The 24241-nt window shown below is 54.8% G+C and overlaps 1 protein-coding gene across 1 annotated transcript; it reads right to left on the reverse strand.

Annotated features, from left to right (window-relative positions):
• Positions 1-1664: 1664 nt before the first annotated feature.
• Positions 1665-23907, reverse strand: XKR7 (XK related 7). Its single transcript, XM_075528517.1, has 3 exons — positions 23318-23907; positions 3490-3716; positions 1665-2620 (listed from the first exon to the last, which is right to left on the reverse strand). The coding sequence occupies exons 1-3, from the start codon at positions 23905-23907 to the stop codon at positions 1665-1667; spliced, it is 1773 nt and encodes a 590-aa protein (XP_075384632.1).
• Positions 23908-24241: the final 334 nt, after the last annotated feature.

The raw sequence follows: 24241 nt of genomic DNA on the forward strand, positions 1-24241 counted from the left end.
AGTGTGGGACTGGGAAGGGCAGCTACCACTCTGGGCCTCAGTTTCCCATCTTTAGCCTGAGGGAGGCTGAACAAGAGAGGGATCGGTGCCCCTCCAATTTGCATAGTCTAAGGTTTTCATCATTGCTCACCTCACCCCACCTGGGGGGGGGTGTTCTAAGTTCTGTCTAGAGGCTCTAGCCCCTCACCCAGAGACACGGCTGACTTCTCGGCCTTCACAGCCCTCCCCCCTTCGGGACTGCCCATCCCAGACTAGGGGAGGACCCCGGCTGAGTGTCTCATGGGCACCCTGGGAGGTCTGGGCCATGGGAACGGATCAGTTGTCGGATTTGAGGCAAAACAAGTTCATTTCCCACATGCCGCCCCAGGGAGCAACATCTGCAGGGTGGCCCGGAGCCAGGACTCAAGTCACGTCTCTTGTGCTAGCTCTTTCCAGCTGGGAAACAGTTGGCAGCTGAAATGCTCCGGGAGTTTTGGGGACAAATTTCTCTTGGGAAGATAGCTATGGAGCCCCAGAAATCTAGAACTGGCGTATCCCTTTCCCAGAATCCTCTGGTTCTATAGCCGGCCATGTGGCCAGAGCTGGAATCCCCACAAGCAGAGCACACTGGTGCCAATGTCCCTGCCCTTCAGGACAGACTCCAGATCCAACAGTGACCCCTGGGACATCGTTACCAGCAATGAGTTCTAGCATGCCTCCTCCGCTCACTGTGCTCCATCTTCATCTAGAAGAGAGCCCCGAGGAAGGATCTTCCTAGCAGATTCCATCTGTTGGGTGTTCAAGGCCTTCACCTGGGACCCCTGTTCCCGATGATGTGCAACTTGAACACAGAATAGCTCCTGGGAGCATTTCACCACCTGGAGGAATTTCACCAGAGGTGTCCGGAGCCTCACCCACATCAGAGCCCAGAACCAGTGGTCTCTCCCAGGAGCTCACTTGTAAAACATCCTGGAGGCTCCAGCTCATGAACTCCCTCCTCCACATTGTCCACCTCTTCATGCTTCTGCCAGCCCGCACCCCACAGATGACCCAGGCTTCTCTCTCTTGTCCATCCCCATCAGCACTGCCAGTCCCCCTCGACTCCCCACCCACCCCAGCTCCCTCCTTCAGTTCCCCTCTATCCCAGACTCCAGACCTCAGCACCCACAGAAACTCTGCCAACCCTATCCACAAGCGCTCCACACCTCACCCCACCCCTTGCACGGCCGTCTCCATCTGCCCCAGAGGTCTCCTCCAACCCCAGAGGCAGCAGCCTATCTTCAGCACCCACCCTCCTCGAGGAGCCCAGGATCTGGGTGATGGGCTACAGACAGTGCCCCTTCTTTAGTGAGTCCACCCAGGCTGACTGGTGGGCGATGTCAGGCCGAGGAGGGGTGGGAATGAGGTCCTTAGGACCAGACGTGTGGCGTGGAGGCCACCATGAGGGTGGGGAATGTAGCACCACTTGATTCCCTGGGCCCTAGTTCAGGGACTTTAGGGGCTGGGCCACAGGGCTGAAAATGGAGCCTAGGCCTGGGGCCTCTGCAAACCAGGCTTCCTGCCCTCCTCTGCAGGACCCCGTGGTGAGGCCCGACGGATCCACTCGCCCTCAGCCTGGCAGCCCGGCATTCGGGATCAACACTGAGGATCAGCCCAGCCCGTGCCCTGTTGAGCGGAAGATTGGCCTACACGGTGGTCTCGTACTCCAACAGCTCCTGGGAGGTCCCCATGCTCCGGTACTGCAACCGGGGCGTGGCAGGCGAGGTGTACTCCAGCGCCAGAATGGTCTTCCGGAGCCGGCGGTCAATAAAATGAGCATCCCACGCTGGGTACTTCTTCCGGGGCAAGTCAATCCGAATCACAGGCCCCTCTGTCCGCAAAGTGCGGGCCACTGGCGTGGAGGGCAAGCCAGGGCGGACCTGGAAAACAGGCGGCGTCGGGGTCCCAGCCCGTTCGCCCCCCAGTGAGACCCCATCCCGCTCCGCGCCTGTAGTCCTGGGCAGGGACCTGGGTGGGCTGGTGACAGCATCTGTCGGTGGGCCACAGGGGCCGGGAGTCTCAGGGAAGATGCAGCCAGGGGCCTGGGGGCCCAGCATGGGCCCGTTGGGGTGCAGAAGGCAGTAGTAGACGCACATGAAGAAGATGCCCAGCGCGAAGCTGGAGGCCACCACGCAGACCAAGATGAGCGAGCGGAAGTCGGTGGCGAAGTTGCGGCTGAAATACCAGCAGCCGGTGAGCGCGGCGTTCTCCAGCATGACGATGCAGTAGTAGAGGGTCATGCGCCGGCGGCTGCGGCCCTCCTTGACGTTGAACCAGCAGAAGATGTAGATGATGCCCACCACCATGTTGTAGATGATCTCCTCCCACTTGGACATGCAGAAGTCGGTCTCCCCCTGGATGACCCAGAAGGTCATGATGCACCAGTGGGCCACGATGAAGATGCCAAAGTAGAGCTTGTAGACGCTGGCAAAGAGGGCGAAGGCCAGGCTGCGCGCCGCGATGGTGAACAGATGCCATAGCACCTGGGCCACAGCGCCCTTGTAAGACAGGGGCCTCTTGTCGTCCCTGGAGTCCCGCAGCACCTTCTGGTAGGAGGCCAGCGTCCAAGCCAGGGACAGGAGTGAGGCGAAGGTGGAGAAGACTGCGGAGACAGGGAGGGGGCAGGGCAGGCTGGGTTATTGGGGAGGGGGCAGTCTAGGTTGGGACCTGGGAAGAGGGGAGAGGTCCAGGTGGGAGCTGAGTTCTGAGGTGGGAGGAGAGAAGAGACTGGGCTGGAAGGGATGTGGAGGGGGCCTGGGTCAGGTGGTCTGCAGGAACAAGGGGGAGGGGAGGGTGGACCGACTTGGGGGACGTGTGAGGGCAGCTGGTGGACGGTTTGGATCTCCGTAAGGGCCAGGGCTAGGACTCTTCTTTAAGGCTGACAGGGTTCCGGATTTTTGGGGGGAGGGCAGGGAAACTTAAGGGTCAGGGCTGTGGGGGTGGGAGAGGAGGTGAAGAGGGATGATGATTGAGGACTTGTAGAAAATATGGGTGCCCTGGATAAGAGGGGCACTCTCTAAGAACTGAGCTGACAAGGGGAGAAGATACAGGGGTGGGGTGGGGGTGGAAGAGTGTTCCAGTGTTGCCCAATGTCTTGGGCTGGGACCCAGCAGACCTTCCTGAACACTGAGTGGTGAGGGGGAGAGGGACAAGGGCACCCCAGGGAGGGAGGGATGTATTTTCCCTGACACTAAGGAAGTCGGCCTGGTCTGTCAGTTATGGAAGGGGTGAGGTGTGGGCCGGTCACTGCATGGCAATGAGGACCAGATGGGTCCTTAGGGCACTAGACAGCGGCCAGGGGTTCTCAGGAGGGCTTCTCTGCGCAAGGCAGAATTGGGGTTTGGTCTGCCCAGAAAGTGGGGAAGCTCCCTCCCAGGTAGCCAAGGGTGGAAGGGCCAGACCCCAAGCAGTGAGGGTGAGTGGGCCATTGGAGGGGACCCAGGGGCAGGGAGGCGGAGGGGCGGGGCTCACCAGGCAGCTGTTGGAACAGGTTACTGTGGCCGTCGCTGTCGATGTCGCTGCGATGTAAGAGGAGGCTGAGCTGCAGCACGAGCTGCGGCGCGCTGCGCAGGAAGGTCTCCAGCAACCGCAGCATGCTCACGTCGGCGCTCTCGAAGAGCATCCGCCAGTAGAAGTGGCGCTGCAGCCGCTCCCCGCGCCAGCGGCTCTGCAGCCCCAGGTACAGCGCGTGCAGGTACCTGCAGGAGGCACGCAGCGCTCAGGTTCCCTGCCCGCCATCCTACTCTGCAGCCCGAGAGTCCTGGAAAGATCATCTCCTGGGCCTGCTGCTGGGACCACTCACTGGGCTCCTTAAAGAACGGGCACACAGAAGTGCTTCACATAACATGATCATTCATCCGATGGGGGTGAGTGGGTGGGACTTCGTTTATAGAATTCCTAACCCGTTACAAGGAGACCTGGTAGTGTCGTGGTTATGCCCGCTAACCAGAAAGTCAGCAGTTCAAAACCACCAGCCAGAGAAAGATGAGGTTTTTCTACTCCTGTTAAGAGTTAGTCTCAGAAACTCACAGGGGCAGCTCTACCTTGTCCTATAGCAGTGGTTCTCAATCTGTGGGTCGAGACCCCTTTGGGGGGTCAAACAACTCCTTCACAGGGGTTGCCTGATTCCTAACAGTAGCAAAATTATCATGATGAAGTAGCAACAAAAATAATTTTATGGTTGAGGGGGTCACCGCAACATGAGAAACGGTATTAAAGAGTCGTGGCATTGGGAAGGTTGAGAACCACTGCCCTATAGGGTCGCTATGAGTCAGAATTGCTAAGTGCTGGATCATAGTGAGGTTCTTAACCCCTGACAGGAAGGAGCCCTGGGGGCATCGTGGTTACCATCCAGCTTCTAACTGCAAGGTCAGCAGTTCACAACCACCAGTCTCCCCCCGGAAAGAAGACCAGGCTCTCTACTCAGGTAAGAAGTTAGCTTCTCAGAAAGCCACAAGAGCAGTTTGGTTTGTTTGCTTGTTTTTTAACCTCTTTTTTTTTTAACCTCTTATCATGTACAGAGTATACAATGTTCAAAACAAAACTAAAAGCTAAACTGACTCCTATCGGGTGACATCCCCACCCCCCTTCATAAACCAAGGAGAAACCCAATCCATTGCCGTCAGTTGATTCCAACGCAGAGCGACCGATGGAGCAGAGCAGACCTGCCCTCAGGGCTTCCAAGACTGTAGATCCTTGGAGAATGGGAAAGCCTCGTCTTGCTCCTTCAGCGGTGCTGGTGGGTTTGAACTGCTGACCCACTACACCACCAACACTGTTAGAAGACTATAAAACAGCTGCTGTGGAGCTGCCTGACCTTGGGTGTGTCAGAATAGAATTGCGTGCACTGGGGGTTTCTCCTTTACTTATGATTATTTGAACATTTTGTACTGAATTGGGGGAAGGTTTACAGATGCTCCTCACAGCGGCGGACTTTTACCTGAGGGGGCGGGGTGTTGGGGAAGGCTTCCTGGAAGAGGAAGCACTTGCTCCTGGTAGCCATTGGAAGGCTTACAGGAAGTGGGAGGGCGTCCTTGGTGGGAGCAGTAGCTGAGGTAAAAGCAGGGACGGCCAAGTGAGCAGGACCCGTTTGGAGCCAGGCGCGGTATGGTTTGACGGGCCTGGCGGTGGTGGTGGGGCAGGGAGGGCTAGTGGGCAGTGGCATGGGAGCTGGACTCGGGAAGCACATCAAATTCTAGTCTAAGGGGTTTCGATTTTATTCCAAATTGGAATGTTATCGCAGAATCAGGGGTGATGTGATCAGCTTGGTGTCTTGGAAAGCTGGCTCTGGAGGCTGTCTTGGAGGTGAGCCAGGAGTGGCTGGGGTCTGGGCCAGGCTTGCGATGACAAGCAGGCTGATGTGTCAGGCAAGGGATGGAGGAGGGGCAGAGAGCAGGGCTGAGGTGGGGAGGTGGGTGGGTGGGGGTCTAGGGGAGAGACACAGCTGCTCTTCCTGGAGCTTCTGAGGGCCTCAGAGCAGAGACCACTTTCCCAAGCCTCCCCCTGCCCCCTCCATCCTCCGTGGCTCCCACTTCAAACAGAAAGAAGAGACCAGCTGGTCCAACGTGAAGGGGCCTGGGGAGTTGTGGGGAGGGCGACACCCTGAAGTTTCTCTCAGGCTGGAAGACCATCTGTTTTCAGGCCTGGGTCAGCATGAGGGAGGCCCGCCAGCCAGCATCCATCACCACCTGACAGGCTGCCCACCTCCCTGCCCTCTCTGCCCCCTCCTCCACCAGCTCCAAAGACAGAGGGTTCGCAGGACCCTAGCCCTGATGGGGGTACCCATCAAGCCTCAAGAACACTGGGTGGGGGTGGGGGGTGTGGACAGCCCCTGCGGCAGTCTGAGGGTGAAAGGCCTGGGGTCAGCCCTCTCTCAGCCTCTTCTGGCAGCAAGATGCACCCATGGCAGGCCTGTCCGTTGGGGCTGAGGGCTCGCTGCCAGGGACCTTGGAGATTTTCATGGGCCTCCGAAGCTGTTTGAGCCTTTGCAGGGGGAGGGGTGCGGGGAGGGGGAGGGAATTGGCTCTAAAACACAGGGAAAAACTGCAGATTCAAAATTAATAAATGTTTAATTAAATGTCTGCAAAACAGAACATGATGTCAGCCAGTCAACTGCGATTTGGCTTTTATCTGATTAACTAGAATTCACATTTCATGTTTGATGTTGCTGCATTTTAATGTGCACGATCGAGATAGGGCCCACAGAGCTCTTCAAACAGGGTGGCCCAGGAAGAGCCATTCAACTGGGCCCGGCCTCAGTTCCCCCTTCTCGAAAATGTGGCTGGCACTCACTGTCCTGCCTGCAGTTACTGCCACTGGGGTGGGGGGGCAGATGGGCAGGAGGGCAACATTGGGGACTTGTGGATTTGCCTCCCTGGCAACTGTACGGCCTTGGGCAGTCTCTCTCTGCCTCAGTTTCCTCCTTACTGCAATCACCAAAGGAGGAGGTAAACAGCCTGCAGACTGTAGAGGGTGATGCACAGAGGTGGGGGTGGGGTGCACCCTGGGGGAAGGTCTCTGGCTCTCCTGATGACCAAGTGTCCTCCCTGGAAGCCTCCCCCAGGAAGCCCACCCTATTTTACTCTCCTGGAAAGGCAGCTGGAAGAAGCTGGTCCCCACCCTGCATGAGACCAACACCAGCTATAGAGAAGGCCCCATCTCAGGAGAAGCAGCCCATCCAGACTCAGCAGAGGGCATGCACCAGGGCGCTTCAACAACGTGGGGGGGGGGGGATGATATGAAGGAAAAATGGACTTGACCCACAGACTTTTGGACGCTCCTCCCTGGCACCTGCTTTCTCCCACTCACGCCCAGCTTTCCAGACTACACGGTCAGTACGCTGGTCCAGGCCACCACCATCTCCTGCCTGAACAACAGCCCCCCCACCCACGGGGCCTCCTGCTTGGACTCCCGTGTCTCCTCCTGCCCCTCCCCCCCCACCCCGCCATCCAGTTTCCAACATGGCAACCAGTGGGATATTGTTTAAAAGAGAAACAAAAGCTGTCCAAGCATGTCATTCTCCTCCTTCAAACCTTCCAAGGTCCTCCTCGCGCACTTGGACGAAAACCCAACTTCTCTCCTTGGCTTCAGGGCTTGAAGCCATCTGGCCTTGCCTATTTCTCTCACTCCTCCCTCGCCCCTGTCCCACTGGCTCCTCCCTGGCCGAGCGTGTCCCTGAGGTCTCCTCTTGCAGATTGCTCTGCCTGGAACTCTCATTCTCCAGCTCTGTCCCCAGCTAGCTTCCCCGGTCAGTTGAGGGTCGCCTCCTAATGGAGGCCTCCCAAGTCACCATGCCGAGCTGGCACCTTCACCTTCAACAAATCCTTCTCTAGTCCATCCCATGACCCCGCTCTTGCTTCTTCTTCCTGCTCGGACTAGGAAGCAATCTTATTATGGATCGACGCATCTGTTTTCTGTTCTACCACTTGAAGGTGGCTCCCTCAGGGCGGGGACCTTGCTGTCCACACTGTGCCTCTAGCATCACTGCCTGCGGGCGGCACTCAAAAATGTATCTGTAGAACAACGTGTGAGTGTACGCTGTGTGTACGTGCATGTCCCTCCTGGTTTAGAAAGCCCTGGGGGTTACCTGCCTGGGTTTGCGTGGAGCCAAGCTACCTGCAGGCTCCTCTCATCCTCTCTTGATGCATTCCTGGCCTTCCTCCTCCAGGAAGTCCTCCCTGATGCTCCTGCAGACAGGTTGGAAGCCAGGGCCTGCAGTCAGGCCACCCTAACCGTATCTGGCACCCTCAACTTACAGAGGAGGAAACAGACACACTCAGGCCTTTGGAACTAGTTTCCCGACTCTCAGTCTAAAGCTTAGGGAAATGCGTCTGAGAAGAAACAGGAAGCCAGGATGGATGTGCATTGTTGTGGGCAACAGATAAGCAGAGCCGAGAGGAGAGACGCCAGCGCTGGGTTGAGGAGAGACGCCAGCGCTGGGTTGCGAAATCCCTCCACAAAAGATGTGGGAGGGAGCCCCGAGCTGGGGGTCCTCTCTAATGGGCAGGAGGAGGGAAGAAAGATGATGGAATCCCCCCTTGCCCCCCACCCCCCCCCACATACACTCCAACTTGAGAAGCCAGGAAACTTCTCAACTATGTCATCGGCTGACCTGGCTTTCCCTCCTGTTCTTTGTCCTCATGTTGGTCTGCTTGCGTCTCTGGTTTGGGGTCCGGTTTCTGGCTTGGACCTCAGTGTCTCTTCAGACTGGCCAGGCCTGCCCAACCCTAGATCTGGAGTCACTGCTCTGTCTGTCCAGCCAGCCCATATCTGCCATGTCTGTCCTGGATGCCAGATCAGCCTGTCTGTTCATCTATTCCTCAGTTACTGTGGAAGTCAGTCTGTCCATCTGTCTCCTCTGGTCAGTTAGTCAGCCTGACCCTGGGATCCTGGGTTGGTCAGCCTGTCTGTCCTTAGAGGCCTGTAACACCCATTGGTCAGTCCATTGGCTGCGGGGCAGCCTGTCTGTTCCCTTGGATCTGGGACCTGCTCTCCTGTCTTTCTGTCTGTCCCTGGGACGCTTGGTTGGCCCGTGGGTCTGTCTGTCAGTCGCTTGGTCCATCTGCTGATCCGCTGCTCAGCTCGTGGCTCTGTGTGCCTGCTGACTTCAGGCTGTCCTCCCCTGCCTCCCCTCCTCTCCCTGACTCGGGGCTTTCTGTCTGTCTGGTCTCTCACATCCTTAGCTCCTCCATCTGGCTGTCTCGGCATTTCCGCGTGTGCGTTCTCCCCCCTCCTCACTCCCCCTCACAGCTCCTGGCCAAGAATACAGCAGCTTCCAGTGGCTCCCCCGCTAGTGGCTTCACGGCTCCATCCAGGAACCCCCACCCCACTCACCCCCAACCCCCTCCCTGGCTAGCTCCCCCGCCCCAAGGACCTTCGATAGGTGGACAAGGTGGAGTTGGGGGAAGTGGGCAGCAGATGGGCTGATGGGAAGGGGACTTTCCACACCAGCTGAGGCCCTCTCCCATCCCCAGCTGGGCAGGCAGACAGTAAGCAGAGTTTCTAATGACAACCCACCACCACCACCACCACCAAAACCCAGCGAGTTGATGCTGACCGACTCAGAGCACCCCTATAGGACCGGGCAGAACTGCTCCTGTGAGTTTCAAGACTGCAACTGCTCATGGAGTAAGAAGCCCTGTTTTAATCCCTTGCAGCTGTTGGTGGTTTCAAACTGCCGACCTTGAGGAATGCAGCCTAACGTGTAACCACTGGGTCACCAGGGCTCCTTCCTGATGGCAACAGCTCATGTGTCCTGAGTGCCAGCAAGAGGCCAGGCTCTGCTAAGTCTTGGCATTCCATCCATCTAGTCCTCAAATGTCTAAGTTCAAAGATCCGAGGTGGCTTCTGTGATCACCCCCATTTTAGAGGCGATGTTGAGAGCCAGAAAGGCAGGAGGACTTAGCTCAGGCCGCAGATCAAGCTTGTGCCACACCTCAGGCTCAACTGTGATTCAGCATGGCCCCTTGAACCTGAGAAGGGATGGAAGAAGTCACCACATCTCTCCTTCAGTCACCCAGCCACACAGAGCCTGTCCTGCAGAGCTGTCTGGGCGGTCCATGTTGGATGCAGATGGGCCCAAGAGCTTCGCCTGGGATGACGTGGGTTGGGCGAGAAAAGGGGCCGTCGACTCAATACGTATTCAACAAGCCTTTCTGAGCAGCTACTGTTCACCAGGGATTGTGCTCAAATCCTGGAAGACAAGCCCAGCCCATCTGGGACTCATGGCCTGGGAGTACGGTGAGACTGGCCATCAATCAAGCACCCCTACAAGCACGTAGCCATGTTCAAGTTCCACAAGCTCCCAGACCATTCCGAACAACCACTCCCCCCACCCCAGCAATGAGAAAGGTGGGTCTGTTGGAGAGGTAGTCAGGGAAGGCTTTCTGGAGGAGGTGCCGACTGAGCCACATCTGAAGGAAGCATAGGAGTTAGCCAGATGAAGGGTAAGGGAGTGGGGCCAGGGACGGAGGTCCTTTCTGACAGCAGAAAGGACAAGGGTAAATAAAGGTCCTGAGGGGGACAGGACACTTTCAAGGAGGAGTGAGGGCTTCCTAGAATGTTTGCCGGTCATTAGAAGGAGGGGGTGGGGAGGTGGGCCAGGGGAAGGACCCTCCTTCGCTGCTATGAGGGTCACAAGTTTTAAACAGGAGGGACAGGATGAGGCGCCATTGCTGCATCGTAGAGGAAGCACTTTGGTTAGGGAGAAGAGATCAGAGGAGGGCCAGGGTGGGAGCCAGAAGAGAGCTGCCAGGGTCTCTAGAGGTAAGCATGGCCATCTGGAAGGTCATGGCTTCCAGAGACATTGGAGAAGTGACTCACCCAAGGTCAAACAGCCAAAAAGCATCTCAAGCCAGAGCCAGCCAATCACCCTGCTTCATTACGGGCCATAGAGCTGGCTGAGCCTAGACCCAGGAGACCCGGGCCTCAGCTCGAGGGGTCTTGGGACACACTGAAGATACCCAGCTCCCTACCGTCTTCCCTGCCATGTGAACCAGGAAGCTCTTGGGAGGATTGGGCCTGAGGCCCCTTCCCCATCTGCCCACTCCTGAGTAGAGCCTGCAGGATGCCAACTAGGACCTTCCTGGGGTTGGCAGCCAAATGAGTCATAAATGTCAGTAAAGAATGTGATTTTAACACATTCGCCTCCCATTCTGGGGGGTGCTGGTGAGCTGGGCTGGGCATCTCTCTCCTCCTTAGCAGCCCCCTGAGAGGCATGGCACCTCTCTTGCTGAGCTGAAGCCAGCCAAATGTTTCCCAGCCACTGATTGTAGGGTTGGCTGAAGATGAGACCCTCTCCCATCCTGCCGACCCCCTATCAGCCCTAGAACTGCTCTTTCCACCAGTAGAGAAGCAAGTAGCCCATCACCTGCAAGCTTCAGGGACCGGGCTCCAGTCTTTCATGTCCTTCATTGCACCAGTGCAGACAGCTCTCATACCCTCTCTGAGCCTCAGTGTTCCTATGTGTGAAATGGGCTGCTGGCAGAGCGAATACGATGTAAGACCCAGGGCCCCCTAATCTAGCCCCCTTCTGTCTTCTCCTGTGGAGGTGAGATGCTATGAGCCCGTGCAGAGGCGGGTGAAGGGGTGTGCATGCTGGGTGGTGGTAACTTCCATGCTCTTAATAGCATTTGAAGGTACCTAGTAATCAAGGCAGAAAGAAAACATCCTGAGGGGTCTGAGTTGAGTCAGGGTCTCAAACGTTCATGCTTAGAAGGGTGGGGCTGATAGGAAGTGGGCCAAGTGAGGGCTCTGGTTACAGGGACAGGCACCCCTGGGTTCTGGTGCAGTACTGCCTGGGAACATGTAAGAGCAGGGAGGCTGGAGTTTCCAATTTTTCAAAAATAGCTGGAAATTAGACTTTATGCAAAAAAAAATCTCATTTTGAAAATGATGGCAACTAATTAAAAATACCATATGAATTTTTAAGAAAGTTATTCCCTTTAAAAGTATGAAAAGAGTATTACATAGTTTAGTGATTTTTTTAAAGGTATATATATATTTTTTCCCCCAGAGCAGCCCTGGTGGTATACATGTTGGGCTCCTTACCACAAGGTCAGTGGTTCGAAACCACCAGGTGCTCCTCAGGAGAAAGATGAGGCAGCGTTACAATCTCGGAAATGTCCAAAGTCAGGTCCACGCGGTGATTCTAGGGTCGCCAATGAGTCAGAATGGACTCAAGAACAGTGAGTCTGGGTTTGGGGTTTTCACTTACTAAGAGATGTGCTGATGTAGTTCTGGATTTAATGATAACAAAGTCTGGGATTTGTTTCAAACTAACCTGGGAAGTGAACGGCATGCATGGGGTTTAGGCCTGTTCTGTCTGTAGTCACGAGCTACACCTGATGATTTACATTTAATGCATTACAATGAAATCCAGCATGACTTCCAGCTCTTCCGTTGCCCTGGCTACATCCCCAGCCCTCACGCTCCACCTGTGACAGGGGACTCGGTGGGCGGCCCAATGAAGACCTGCAGTATTTCCATCCTTGCAGACTGTTCCATTGGATGGTGCTGGTCTCGATCACACAGGACTGACTGGCCAGGAGGGACCATTGTAGAGTTGGGCACACGGAGCATCATTCTTCCTGCTCTCTCTCTCTCAATTTGTTTTCCATGAAAAAAATTGACCTTTAAAAGCCAGACAGAAAATAAAAAATTCTGTGTGGCCCAGTCAAGCTCAGGCTCAGTCTAGATTTGGTCCCCGGGCCACCAGGGTGTGACCTTCTGCAGGACAGTTAAGTGCCATGGGATGGAGCAGCAGGAGACCCCGGAGTTAGAGCTGCAGGCTCTTAAGACTGGGAGGGCGTTGGAGATCCCCAGTGTCCCTGGGACAGCAACCCGGCCAAAGACGGCCACTTTTGTAGCTCGCCAGGGAGCACAGGGCCTCAGAAGCAGTCCGCTCTGCTCCGGGGCAGTTTGAGTGCCAGGACACCCTTGCTTGGAAGTCCTCTACCTTGGGTGGCTCTGGAACCACAGCGCAAGTCTCTTTCCTCCACAGGGACCAATGGCTGAGGGCTACTGAACATTAGGGCCTTCGGACGAGGGTCTTCTCCCACCCCGTGCCTGGTTGCTACACAGAGAGGGTGGCTCCGTTGTTAGAATTCATCAAGTTGGCCCCCATCCATGGCACCCTATCTACGGACAGCAGAAGGAAACACTACGCCACCCTCACAAGTGCTGATCCAGTTCAGTCCAGTGTTGGTGGCTGCTATTGGGCTAACCACAGTACGAGTCGATATGAGCTTGTTCCAAACAGGTGCTGCGTGGCAAGCCCTATGCATTTATATGAGCGGTTCTCAACCTGTAGGTCACAACCCCTTTGAGGGGGTCGAATGACCCTTACACAGAGGTCACCCAAGATCATCAGAAAACACCTATTTCCAATGGTTGGGGTTACCACAACATGAGGAACTGTATTAAAGGGTCGCGACACGAGGAATGTTGAGAACCACTGATTTAGATGATCTCAAGGGGTCTTTTGTAAGAACCTTTTAGGGATGGGTTATAATCCCTCTTTTGTAGAGAAACCCAGAACTCTGGCTAGGGGGGAGTGCTTAGCCACAGTCACACAGCTAGGGAGTTCTGGAGCCGTGATCTGCTCGGATGTCTTCAGCTCACAGTTACTCTCTCTCATCCAAGGTTTTGAAAAACACCTCCAGAATTCCCACATCTGCATGTGGACTTGGGAGAGGATGTAAATGAATCCCAGGCAGTGAAATGACTTGCCTGAGATTCTGATCTCCAAGATGCTACTCAGTTCACACCAACATTTGTTGAGCCCCTACTGTGTACAAGGACTATTTCTGCCACACCTGTATCTTCCTGGGACTCCGGCTCCAGGGCTGTCCCAGCTACATGATCTGAATGGCCCTAGTCCATTTGGCCCACTGGTGGTCTCGCCAGCGGAAGACATTGGCCTAGGAGACCTCATCAGTGACTGTGTCAACAACCGCAAGGCTCCCACCATGCCTGCCCAGTCAGTTCCGGACCATGACAGTCTCACATGTGACTGCAGGGATTTCCAGACTGTGGCCTTTGGGAAGGAGATTGTCAGCCCATACTTCTAAGGCCCCGCTGCGTGGGATGGAGTCACCAGTCTGGCAGCTCAGCGACTTCACACTGCCTTAGCACCCCGTCCTGTACTACATTGGCCACAAAGCCACAGCCTGCCTCAACAGGCTTCCTGGCCCACCTGGAGGCAGCTGGCTGGTGCAAGGCCACCGCCAGTAATGGAGGGGCTACTCTGGTTCCATCTCAGCACAGCCCGGGGGTGGGTGAAGAACAGCAGGGATGAGACCTCAGCCCCAGAGACTCCCGATCCCACGAGCAAAGCCACCAGGTGGGCAGAGCATCGGAACAGAAGGAGATCAGGTGCATGGGGGGGAAGGAGTGATTTTTAACTGAATGGAAAGTTTGAGATGAAATGTTAACAGTGCATATCATTGACTGCACACCTCCATGATAGGATCGCTGAAGGCAAATGGGTGCATAAGCAAATGTGGTGAAGAAAGCTGATGGTGCCCGGCTATCAAAAGAGATAGTGTCTGGGGTCTTAAAGGCCTGAAGGTGAACAAGCGGCCATCTAGCTCAGAAGCAGAAAAGCCCACATGGAAGAAGCACACTGGCCAGTGCGATCATGAGGTGCCAAAGGACCAGGTATAAGGCATCATGCAAAAAAAAAGATATATGTGTGTGTATGTATATATGTGTGTGTATATGTATATATATGTGTGTGTGTATATATATACCATATTAAATGAAGGGGGAAGTGCAGAGTGGAGACCCAGGGCCCAAGTGTCGGCCAATGGAGATCCCCTCATAGAGGGGTTTAGGAGAGTAGATGGGTTAATTAGGGTACGAGGTAGTACCGATGAAGAACACAGCTTTCCCCCAGATCCTGGATGCTTCCTCCCCCCAACTACCATGATTCGAATTCTACCTCGCAGGGCTGGATAGGGCAGAGGTTGTACACTGGTACATATGAGGGCTGGAGGCACAGGGAATCCAGGGTGGATGATACCTTCAGGACCAAGGGTGTGAGGGGTGATGCTGGGAGAGTGGAGGGTGAGTGGGTTGGAAAGGGGGAACTGATTACAAGGATCCACATGTGACCTCTTCCCTGGGAGAGGGACAGCGGAGAAGGGGGGAAGGGAGACTCCGGATAGGGCAAGATATGACAAAATAACGATGTATAAATTACCAAGGGCACATGAGGGAGGGGGGAGCGGGGAGGGAGGGATAAAAAAGAGGACCTGATGCAAGGGGCTTAAGTGGAGAGCAAATGCTTTGAGAATGATTGGGGCAGGGAATGTATGGATGTGCTTTATACAATTGATGTATGTATATGTATGGATTGTGATAGGAGTTGTATGAGTCCCTAGTAGAATGTAAAAACAGAAAAGAGGAGAAAAAAAACGATTAGGGCAAAGAATGTACAGATGTGCTTTATACAATTGGTGTATGTATATGTATGAACTGTGATAAGAATTGTATGAGCCCCTAATAAATTGTTAAAAAAAAAGAAATGTTAACAGTGCATACTTCATACTAAATTAAAAAAAATTTAAACAGTAAACAAAATTGTTCCTGCCTCCAAAAGCAATATATGATTTATTTTTTTCTTTCTTTCCTTTCTTCCTTCCTTCCTTTCTCCCTCCTGTTCTCCCTCATTCCTTCCTTCTTTCCGCTCTTTCTTTGAATAAGTCACACGAGGGCTTCAAAGCCTGACTGCATGGTCTCAAAGCCCAGCTCTGCCACTTCCTAATCGCAAGCCTTTCCGCCCTCTGGGCCTCTGCTGTCACATCTGGTAAACAGGGTGACTGGGCACTTACTGATATGCTGAGCACTGGGCACAGATCCTCCAGCTACTGGTTTAACCCACTCCCACCATGGCCACTCTCATAGGGACTGGTATTGTCCCCACTTCACAGATGAGGAAACTGAGGTCCCAAGGGGGTAGGTGGCTTGCCCAAGGTCACACAGCTCAAAAGGGGCCAAACCAGGGTTTTGACCCAGCCATCTGGCGCCACAGCCTTCACTCTTGACTGCCAGGCTCCCTACCAGGCAGAACTGTTCTGAACATGATGAGCTACTCTCCACCTCAAGAAGTGGACACTATGAGTTTCAATAGCAACTGACTTTTTAAAGGCAGGTGAATGTATACGTGTATGTATTTTTTATGAATTAAAACCCATTGGTACATCTTCAACTAATACAATCAATCAAATAATGCAAACACGTAAACAAACAAACTCACGGTCATCATGTCAGTTCCAACTTGATTGTGACTCTCTAAGGCAGGGCAGAACGGCCCCTGTAACTCGTCACGGGAGTAGAGAGACTTATCTTTCTCCCTTGGAGTGGCTGGTTGTTTCGAACTGCTGACTTTATGGTTAGCAGCCCAGAGTGGGTTAGTAGCTCAGGTTCCCTTAATGCAAGCAATAGCTAATTAGCAAGTGGAAATTCTTTCTAACTGTTCCACTTCTTGATACAATGAGCAGAGGGGAATATTACTTCTTTTTACCTTTTTTCTACTGCCTGAGGTTTCAACTAAGCAACCAGACACCTCCCATTTTAAGTTGAAAAAGAACAATGGCTTTTTGCTGCCAGAGGGGGGCAGGGTCTGGGAGCAGCAGAAGGCAGGTGCTGGGTTTGTTCAGGGGAAGTTTCTTGGCAGAGGTGGCATTATTTGAACTGCCCCGCCCCCCCCCCCCAAAGGACAAGCAGAATTTCACTAGGAGATGGATGGGGGAGGGCTTTGTAGCGGAAGGACAACAAGCAGCTGCTGAGAGGCCTGAAGAAGTGTGCGGCTTCTTTGGAGCAAGTGCAGGGGCAGAGGGCCTCGGTGCCAGGCTAAAGCATCTGAGCTCCTCTGGAGCCAGGGAGAGCCAAGGATGCTCTGTGGCTGCAGCAGTGATGGGGTCAGAAGAGAGCGTTAGCGCCTTCGCTCCATCTGGCTGCAGGTGGAGGAGGGACTGGGAGGGGCGGTGGGGATCTCACAGGCTGATGGAAAGTCCTGAGGGAGGAATGTCCAGGCCCTAACAAAGACAGGGTAGTTGTTGGGGAATGGAGAGGCCGGGAGTAGATACCAACCCATCCTTCTTCCTCTCCCCAGGGACCCTCACCCCAGCAGCCAGGTTCAAAGTCATTTCCTGGCAGTCCTCCTCCTGTCCATCCACCCCACGCCCTGTGTGGTCTTTATAGATCAAAGTGGGGGGGTGAAGGGGGGTACTGGGCCTCACTGCCGCCATGGAGTCTGCTCAGAGCAGCTCTAATGGCCTGTTGCAGCCAGACTGGGGAGGGGAGGGTTGGTGAGGGGGGGGCAGTATCCAGGAGAGTGTTCTACTAGGGGGTGGGTGGTAAGGCCAGGCTTGGAGCATCCCTGCAAAGTCAGAGCAGGGAGGAACCTCGAGGCTGGCTAGCACGGAGTTCAGGCAGGGGGCTGAGGATCCAGCAAAACTTCAAATAGAGAAGGGGAGAGATCCTTGGGTTGAAATGGGAGGGCCTTGAAACTATTGAGAAACCACTGTGAGCACTCCCTAGAACCACCAACGGGGGCGGGGGAGGGGGAAGAGGGAGGTGTGTGTGGAGGTGATCATCCCAGGGCAGCACTGGCCCAGGGCTAAGGCTCAGAAGGCAGGCAGGGATAGGCATGAGGACAAAGGGCAATCCGAAAGCCAGGGGAGAAGGGGAAAGAGTAGTATCGTGTGGGGAGGCTTGCAGTCAATGCCAGGCATCCCAGTGTGTGTGAATCGTCCAATAGAGAGCTAACCTGCTCTGTGTCAGCTCTCACCCAAATCACAATCCAAAGGAAGAACAGCCACCCTGCAGTCCGGTCCCTGAGGCATTTTAGAAACGAGCATAAAGAACAAAGGCTAGGGAGCCCCTCTGTGCTCTAGGTAGACTGCTAAACCACACTCGGGCACCACTGTGGCATTGGCCATTGGAAGGCATCCTTTTGCAGATGGGAAAATCAAGGCCCAGGCAAGGTAGGCCATTTCCCCTGGCTCACAGACAGTGGCAGCAGACGCACGCAGCATACGTAGCTGATCCCAGAGGGTAGGTTCTGAACCACTGTGCTATCTGGCCCCAAAGGGCAAACCAAGGGCCAGAGGAGAAAAGATACTGTTGGATCTGCCTGAAGTGGTCTCCTCTGCTCCTGAGGACTGTCCCCGGGATCAGCGCCCATCCTCTTGAACCTGTGTCCCAAGTTTCCCCAGGCCTCCCTCCAGGGTCTTCTATCCTATCCAGCAATCGGCGTGGACATGATCAACCACTGGCCAATACCCACCACTTGTCTGATCAAGGGTTTGCCTGCTTCACACACAGTCCAGCCCCAGCTCCACTCTTCCCCACACTCTTTGCTTCTGCCACACGGGCTGTCACCTGGCCCTTGTCACCCTTTGCCTGAGCACTCTTTCCAAGACCTTTGCCCACATGCCTCCTCCTCAGGGATGCCTTCCCTGACCACCTTGACCAAAGAGCCCCACTCTCCTCTCTGGCACTTGTACCCCCCTTGCCTATGTCCTTTCATTCCACAGCACCGACCACCATCCGACCCAGTATCTGAAGAGGCTTTAAAAAGTTCTCTACCTTCCCTGTAGATCCCCCTCCATGCCAACACACACACACACACACACACACACACACACACACACACACACAGCCAGATTATCAGCTGTTGAAGAATTTTACATGGTCCTTTCTTATTAGTTCGTTGGGCCCTCCTGTGAGGACTGTTCAAGTCCATTGAGACTTACTGGGCTTCGTCTGGTTCACCGCTCTGTTCCCAAGATTTAGAACAGTGTCCAGTACATAGCCGGCATCCCATAAATATCTTGTGAGTCAATGACTGCAGAGTAATCCAATGATTTTTCTGTCCCTGTGGTTTCAGGACTTCTGTGAAGCATCCCTGCCCTTCTGAACCCAGCTACCTGCTCAGTGAGCAAACCTCTCTCCACAGGGAACAAGCCCAGGTAGATGGCAGTAATCACTGCCAATCGTTTTCCATGCTTAATGTAGCCCTTTGCACACATTATCTCATTCAGCCTTGAAGCAGCCTAGGAGGTGAGCATCCGTGTGAAGGCTAGTTTACCAGGGAAGCGAACTGAGACACACAGAGGTTATGTGGCTTTTCAAGGTCACATGTAGGAAGTGGCAGGGTTAGGATTTGAACTGATGACATTTGGATCCAGACTTCATGCTCTTAACCATTATGCTATGCATATCTTTTCCCAGAGTGCAGCATCTACCACGTGGTCACCTACTCATTTCAGGGCTTCTCTTGAGTGTGGGACTTGTCAGGAGGCAGAGAGAGCAGGGCTGGGGCCTGGACAGAGAGGGGGTAGTGGAGGACAGCTCCCAAAGTCAGACTTATCCCCCTTCCTCCTCATTTAGGGGTTCCCAGATCCTCCCAGATTTGCCTGGGAGTGGTTCCATGCCAGATAGTCTCCCACTAATTGGCTTAGCAAACCACATTTATCCAGGCCAAGCTGGGACCCAGTGAGTTCAAGATTATGGCAAGCAGAGTTCACGGCTTACTGCTCTGCTGCTCACAGGGTCAGAGGAGACAGAGTTAGGTCTGTAATTGGCTTAACAGCCCTGAGTGGTTTAACAGCTCAGAGGTTTAGATGTGTGTGTGTGTGTGTGTGTGTGTGTGTGTGAGAGAGAGAGAGAGAGAGAGAGAGAGAGAGAGCGCAGGAGGGATTGAGCCAGGTGGGTAACCAGCCTACATTGCTCTGGGCTTCCCCCCAGCACCATTCACCACTAGAGCTTGGGCTAAGGAGTTGGACCATGCTGTGTTGGCCCCTTCACCTCTTGCCTACTTCCTCAGTGGGTGACTTTTACTTTCCTTATCTCATAAATGAGTTTATCAATAGTCCCCCCACTGGGAAGATTCAGGGATAACAGGGGATCCCGTGCCTAGAACACCTGGCCTGGGTCCTGCTAGGACCGGGTGTGCAGCAGCCTGGGTTTTCTGCTCCTTTTCCTCCTCTCTCCCCTGGGAGCCGCCTTGCAGGCTGGAAATCCTATCAACAGCCCCGCAGCTTCTCATCGAGTTGCTGGAGGCTAGAATAAAATCCAGCGTGGGACGACGCTGTGCGCCAACTCTGAAGAGTTGATCTCAGCGATCTCAAAGTGGATGGGTCACAACTGGGTTCTCTGTGGTTCAGAGCCCTGACAAAAGTCTTGCTGCAGAGTGGAATATTGGGAGGGTTCACACAACAATCCCAACCCCCCACTTCTCTTGAAAAGCCGAGACGTGAGCACGGGCCGAAATGTGGGCCCCCAGTTTCTCGTGGCAGCTGGAGCTGGAGAGTAGAGGCCCTTTCTCTAGGAGACCTTCCCCATGGCCCCTCGTGCCCCCCTACTGGACGCTGCTTCCCCTTCTTGTGGACACTATGACCTGCCTGGCTCCCCTGAGGCTGTGAGCTTTAGATGCAGCACTGCATTTCGGTGTGAAGAGCGGTGTGCTATCTTGATTAAAACCACCGTTGTGGAACCGGGGACAATGGGATCAGGAGGGGAGAGACTGGCCGGTTTCCCAGCTTGCACGCTGGAGGACTCAGACGCACCTCTCCTTCCTAGTCACTGCTCAGAACAGCTGCACCTAGCCCCGCTCAACAGTGAAGCTGTCCAACATGGAAACACCTCAAGTGTAAGCAAGCATGCTGTGACAACCTGGTTTCATTTCTAGGAATTCCAGCCCCTGACGCCCCCTCCCCCAACACACACACACGCACACACGCACGCACGCACACACATACCTCTGAGTCCGATTCTCAGCCATTTTAGAATTCAAAGTCAAATGGCACTTGGGACAGGGGTCCAGATGGATGATAGAAGGCTTTAGGTTTGGTCACTAGTCTCAGAGGCAGAATTCCAGACCACCCAGGGAAACAGAGGCCCGGAGAAGGAAAAAGCGCCTTGCTCAAGGTCACCTAGCAATCGAGTTACAGAGCAGGACTCCTGACCCTACCCCATCCACCCTGCTCAGCACTTTTCTCACGATGCTATGGGCTGCCCATCTTTACCCAGGAGCATGGTTCCACTCCCTCCGTCTCTTCCCACTTTCTTATCTCAGTGCAGCAGAAGCCCTGGCTTTCTATCATCCTGGAATCTTGGGATCTCAGGCTCATAATTCTTCAAGCCTGGGGACGCATCAGTGGCAGGATGGCAGAGAGCGGATCAATTGGACTTGGACTTGGAAGGCAGAGTCTGGAGCCCCAGCTCTTGCAGTCCATCCTTGTGTGACCTTGGCAAGGATGCCCCATCTCCATGTCTCATGCCCTCCTCTGCTAAGCAGGAATTATTATATTAACCTCCGCACAAGCGTCTTAGGAGAGATCCAGGAGATCAAGCTGGTAACAAGGTAATCAGTGGGCGTGGACTGTGAGTGCTTAATCAAACAAGGGTCATAGCACTGTAAATGAGAAGTCTCAAACATAAAAGCCTAAGGAAAATGGGCCAGGTGTGATCAAAGAAAAGAGAAATGGACCCACTCAGGGCATATCCCCCACCTCCCCTGTCTAGGGTGTCACAGGTTGAAATGCTAGACCCAGTCTTTCTTTTCTTTTCAAGAAGCTAAAATTCTGGGATTTTGAAAGACTATGCAAGTCAAGCAAACCACTTCTGTAGACAAAAAATGACCCAACAGCCATGAGTTTATTATCCTCACTTTATCCCAACTCCCTCACTTGACCCAGGGAAGCGCGGACATAGCTAGTCCTTTTATCCACGAGATCTAGGAGTTCGGGGACCCATGGTCAGCCACATCCCTGAGGCCTCCTGCCCCATGGTCATCATTTTCCACACTTAAAGAGAAATCACTTTATGTTCACGAAAGGCAAGACATAGCAGTTCCTAAGAAGGGGAGGAAGTGGGACTTGAGGTGGCTTTTAAGTCAATGGGTAGCTGACTTTAGACAGAAGCCAAAAGGGGACAAAGTTTTGGCTACCAAGAACAGGAAGTTACCATTTCAGAATCTAAAAATATCTCTCACCATCTGTCCACTCCGGCACAGGATAACCAATGCAGATTAGTTCCTGGATGTAGACATGAATATTTTTGTGTGTCAAGCTAGTGATAATAGCAGCACCTTGTATGGAGAGAGCTCCCCCCCCTCCTGTTTTCCCCCAGGGCAAGCTAAGTGGAATCTACACCATCGTGGCAGGCATAGATGGGGAAACCAAGGCAGAGAGAGAGAGATTTAGCCACAGGACAAGCATGACACAGCCAGGGAGCAGCTGGCACAAGCCCTGGGAGTCCTGTTCCCAAGCCCAGGCAAGAGGGGAATCTCCGGGCTAGGCAGGGGCATTTATAAGTAGGTGGAGAAATAGAACAGCAACATTCACCCTTTACATCTCTAGAGTGGCTTCCCTATGCTCTCCACCCATCTGTCCTCATTACATCCTTAAAATATGCTCCAGGGTGCAGGGCCCTCCCGCAGACTCTCTCTCATCTAAACATCCCAACCAAACCAAAACCAAATGCTGACTCATAGCGACCCTACAGGACAGGGTAGAATTGCCCCGGTGAGTTTCCTAGCTTGTTACTCTATACCGAAGTAGACAGCCCCATCTTGATCACCCCAACAGGTAAGAAAAATGTGATGGTCCACCAATGAAAAGAGAAGAGTTGGGACTTGCTCTCCCTCATTTTATAGGCAAGAGAACTGAGTTTTAGAGTGAGAGGGATTGTCCCAAGATCACACAGTAAGCAACTTCATCTTGTCATGAAATTAACTGTCAGTGGACAGGAGACCCTAAATGGCTAGAGCAACCTGGGTTTAAGGGGAGCCCTAGGTCTAGAGTCCCCCCTCTCCAGAATTAACCCTGCCAGCAGGCACCCTCAGTGCTGGCAGAGAAAGAAATCTGACCATGGCCACCTTGACCAAGCCTTGGCTTTGCCTTGCCAGCCTGGGATTAAAGGGCAGCTAGCATCCATTTAATCTTAGTTTCAACAGCCCCAATTCCCCCTGGTCCTGTGGAAGAAGAGGTGGGGGGATTGTCAGCTGTGCAAGGAGGAATCCCAGGATGCAGAAGGAGCCAGAAAACTTCTTAGCTGGGTTTAACGCATCCTTTCCCCAAAGTCTGAGAAGTTTTGGTGGGATCTTGAATGTATGTCTCTCCTGGGAGGTTGGAACCAGGCTGGGGTTGGGAACTGAGAATCTTTGAAAGCAGAAAGGGACTTCTAAGATCCTTCCTAAACATAGACTCCGCAGCCAGAAAGAGAGGGGTGAGAGGGAGTCCTGAGGCTGAGTTTCAAGTAATACACTCACCCTCCTCTCCACCCCCCAGCACTCACCCTCCTCTCCAGGCCCCAGCCCCCCTGAACTCTGGGTTTTCTCTCTCTCTCTCTCTCTCTCTCTCTCTCTCTCTCTCTCTCTCTCTCTCTCTCTCTCTCTCTCTCTCTCTCTCTCTCTCACACACACACACACACACCTTATTAAGGTCGCCTTCTTTCACTTTCACACACACACACACACACACACACACACACACACACACACACACACACACACACACACACCTTATTAAGGTCTCCTTTCTCTCCACGCCACTCCCGCTCTCCAGTGGCCAGATCAGGGAGGAGAGAGGGCATAGGGGTGTGTTAGGACTTGGGGGCAGAGGTCAAGGAGGCGCGGGCAGGGAAGAGCTCATAGTTGCAATAAGATGGGGCGTGGCTGAGGTCCAGAAGGACCACCTGGAGGGATCGGAGCCCCGCTGGCGGGGCAGGCTGCCCTGGGACACCCCCCCCCCCCCCGAAACTCTGCTCCCTCCACCTGGGATTCTCCTACCTCCAGACCTGGCCGAGCTGCAGAAGGTGGACGAGGGTCTGCAGCAGCCACACGCAGAGACGGCAGCAGCGGCGGCGGTAGGCGCTGGCCGCGGAGGAGGGCGCGGGCCGGGAGCCCACCTCGGGGCTGCCTTCTTTGGTCCGGAAGGCGTTGGCGCTGTCCTTGGTGCTGATGGCGGAGCCGCCGCCGCTGTCCTTGGTGCTGACGACGGGTCCCGGGGCCCCCGCCGGCTCCGTGTAGTCATAGACGAACCAGCGGAAGCTGAGCAGCTGCACGACCAGCGAGGGCAGGAGCACGAAGAGCAGCGTGAGGCCGAAGTAGGTGCGCTGGCCCTGGATGTAGTAGGAGGCCGCCAGCCACAGGTCCGTGGCGCCGTCGGAGAAGAACACGAGCAGCGCGCACAGCACCCAGCAGCAGTCCCGCAGCTCGTAGCGCGGCCCTGAGCCTCCCGGCCCGGCCGCCCCGGAGCCCCCGGCCACCGCCGCCGCCTCCCCGCGCCCGCCCGCAGCCCCCCGGCCGCCGCCGCCGCCGCCCGCCCCCTCCGGCCCCGGGCCGGCCGCCGCCGCCGCTCCATCCGACTTCGCGGCCATGTTGGCGGAGCAGGAGGCGGGGAGCGACTTCCGGGCGGCGGAGGGGGGTGGCGGGGTGGGGAGGACCCTGGGCGGGCGGCTCCCGCCTCCTGATCCTCTTCCTCCTTCTACTCTTCCTCCTCCCTTCATCTTCAATTATTCATCCTCCCTCTCCGGCTCCGCCCTCCCTCCCCCACCCACCTCCACCCTCCTGCGTGGTGACCAGATGGGAGCAGCTCCCCGGGGCCGGGAAAGGCGGAGGGGAGAAGGAGGGGACGCGAGAGCCACCTAGGTCACCCTAGCCCTCCGTCCTCCGAGGCGTGGGGCCCCAGTCACCCGCCCTCGGCTTCTCCCC

This window comes from Tenrec ecaudatus, chromosome 12, assembly GCF_050624435.1.
Source record: "Tenrec ecaudatus isolate mTenEca1 chromosome 12, mTenEca1.hap1, whole genome shotgun sequence".
Taxonomy (NCBI): Eukaryota; Metazoa; Chordata; class Mammalia; order Afrosoricida; family Tenrecidae; genus Tenrec; species Tenrec ecaudatus.

Coding starts and splice junctions, on each gene's coding strand:
- XKR7 (XM_075528517.1), bottom strand. CDS start 23,907: ATGGCCGCGAAGTCGGATGGAGCGGCGGCGGCGGCCGGCCCGGGGCCG. Junction 3,717..23,317: donor CAGCTCGGCCAGGTCTGGAG/GTAGGAGAATCC, acceptor TGCCTCCTGCAG/GTACCTGCACGCGCTGTACC. Junction 2,621..3,489: donor CCTGTTCCAACAGCTGCCTG/GTGAGCCCCGCC, acceptor CTGTCTCCGCAG/TCTTCTCCACCTTCGCCTCA.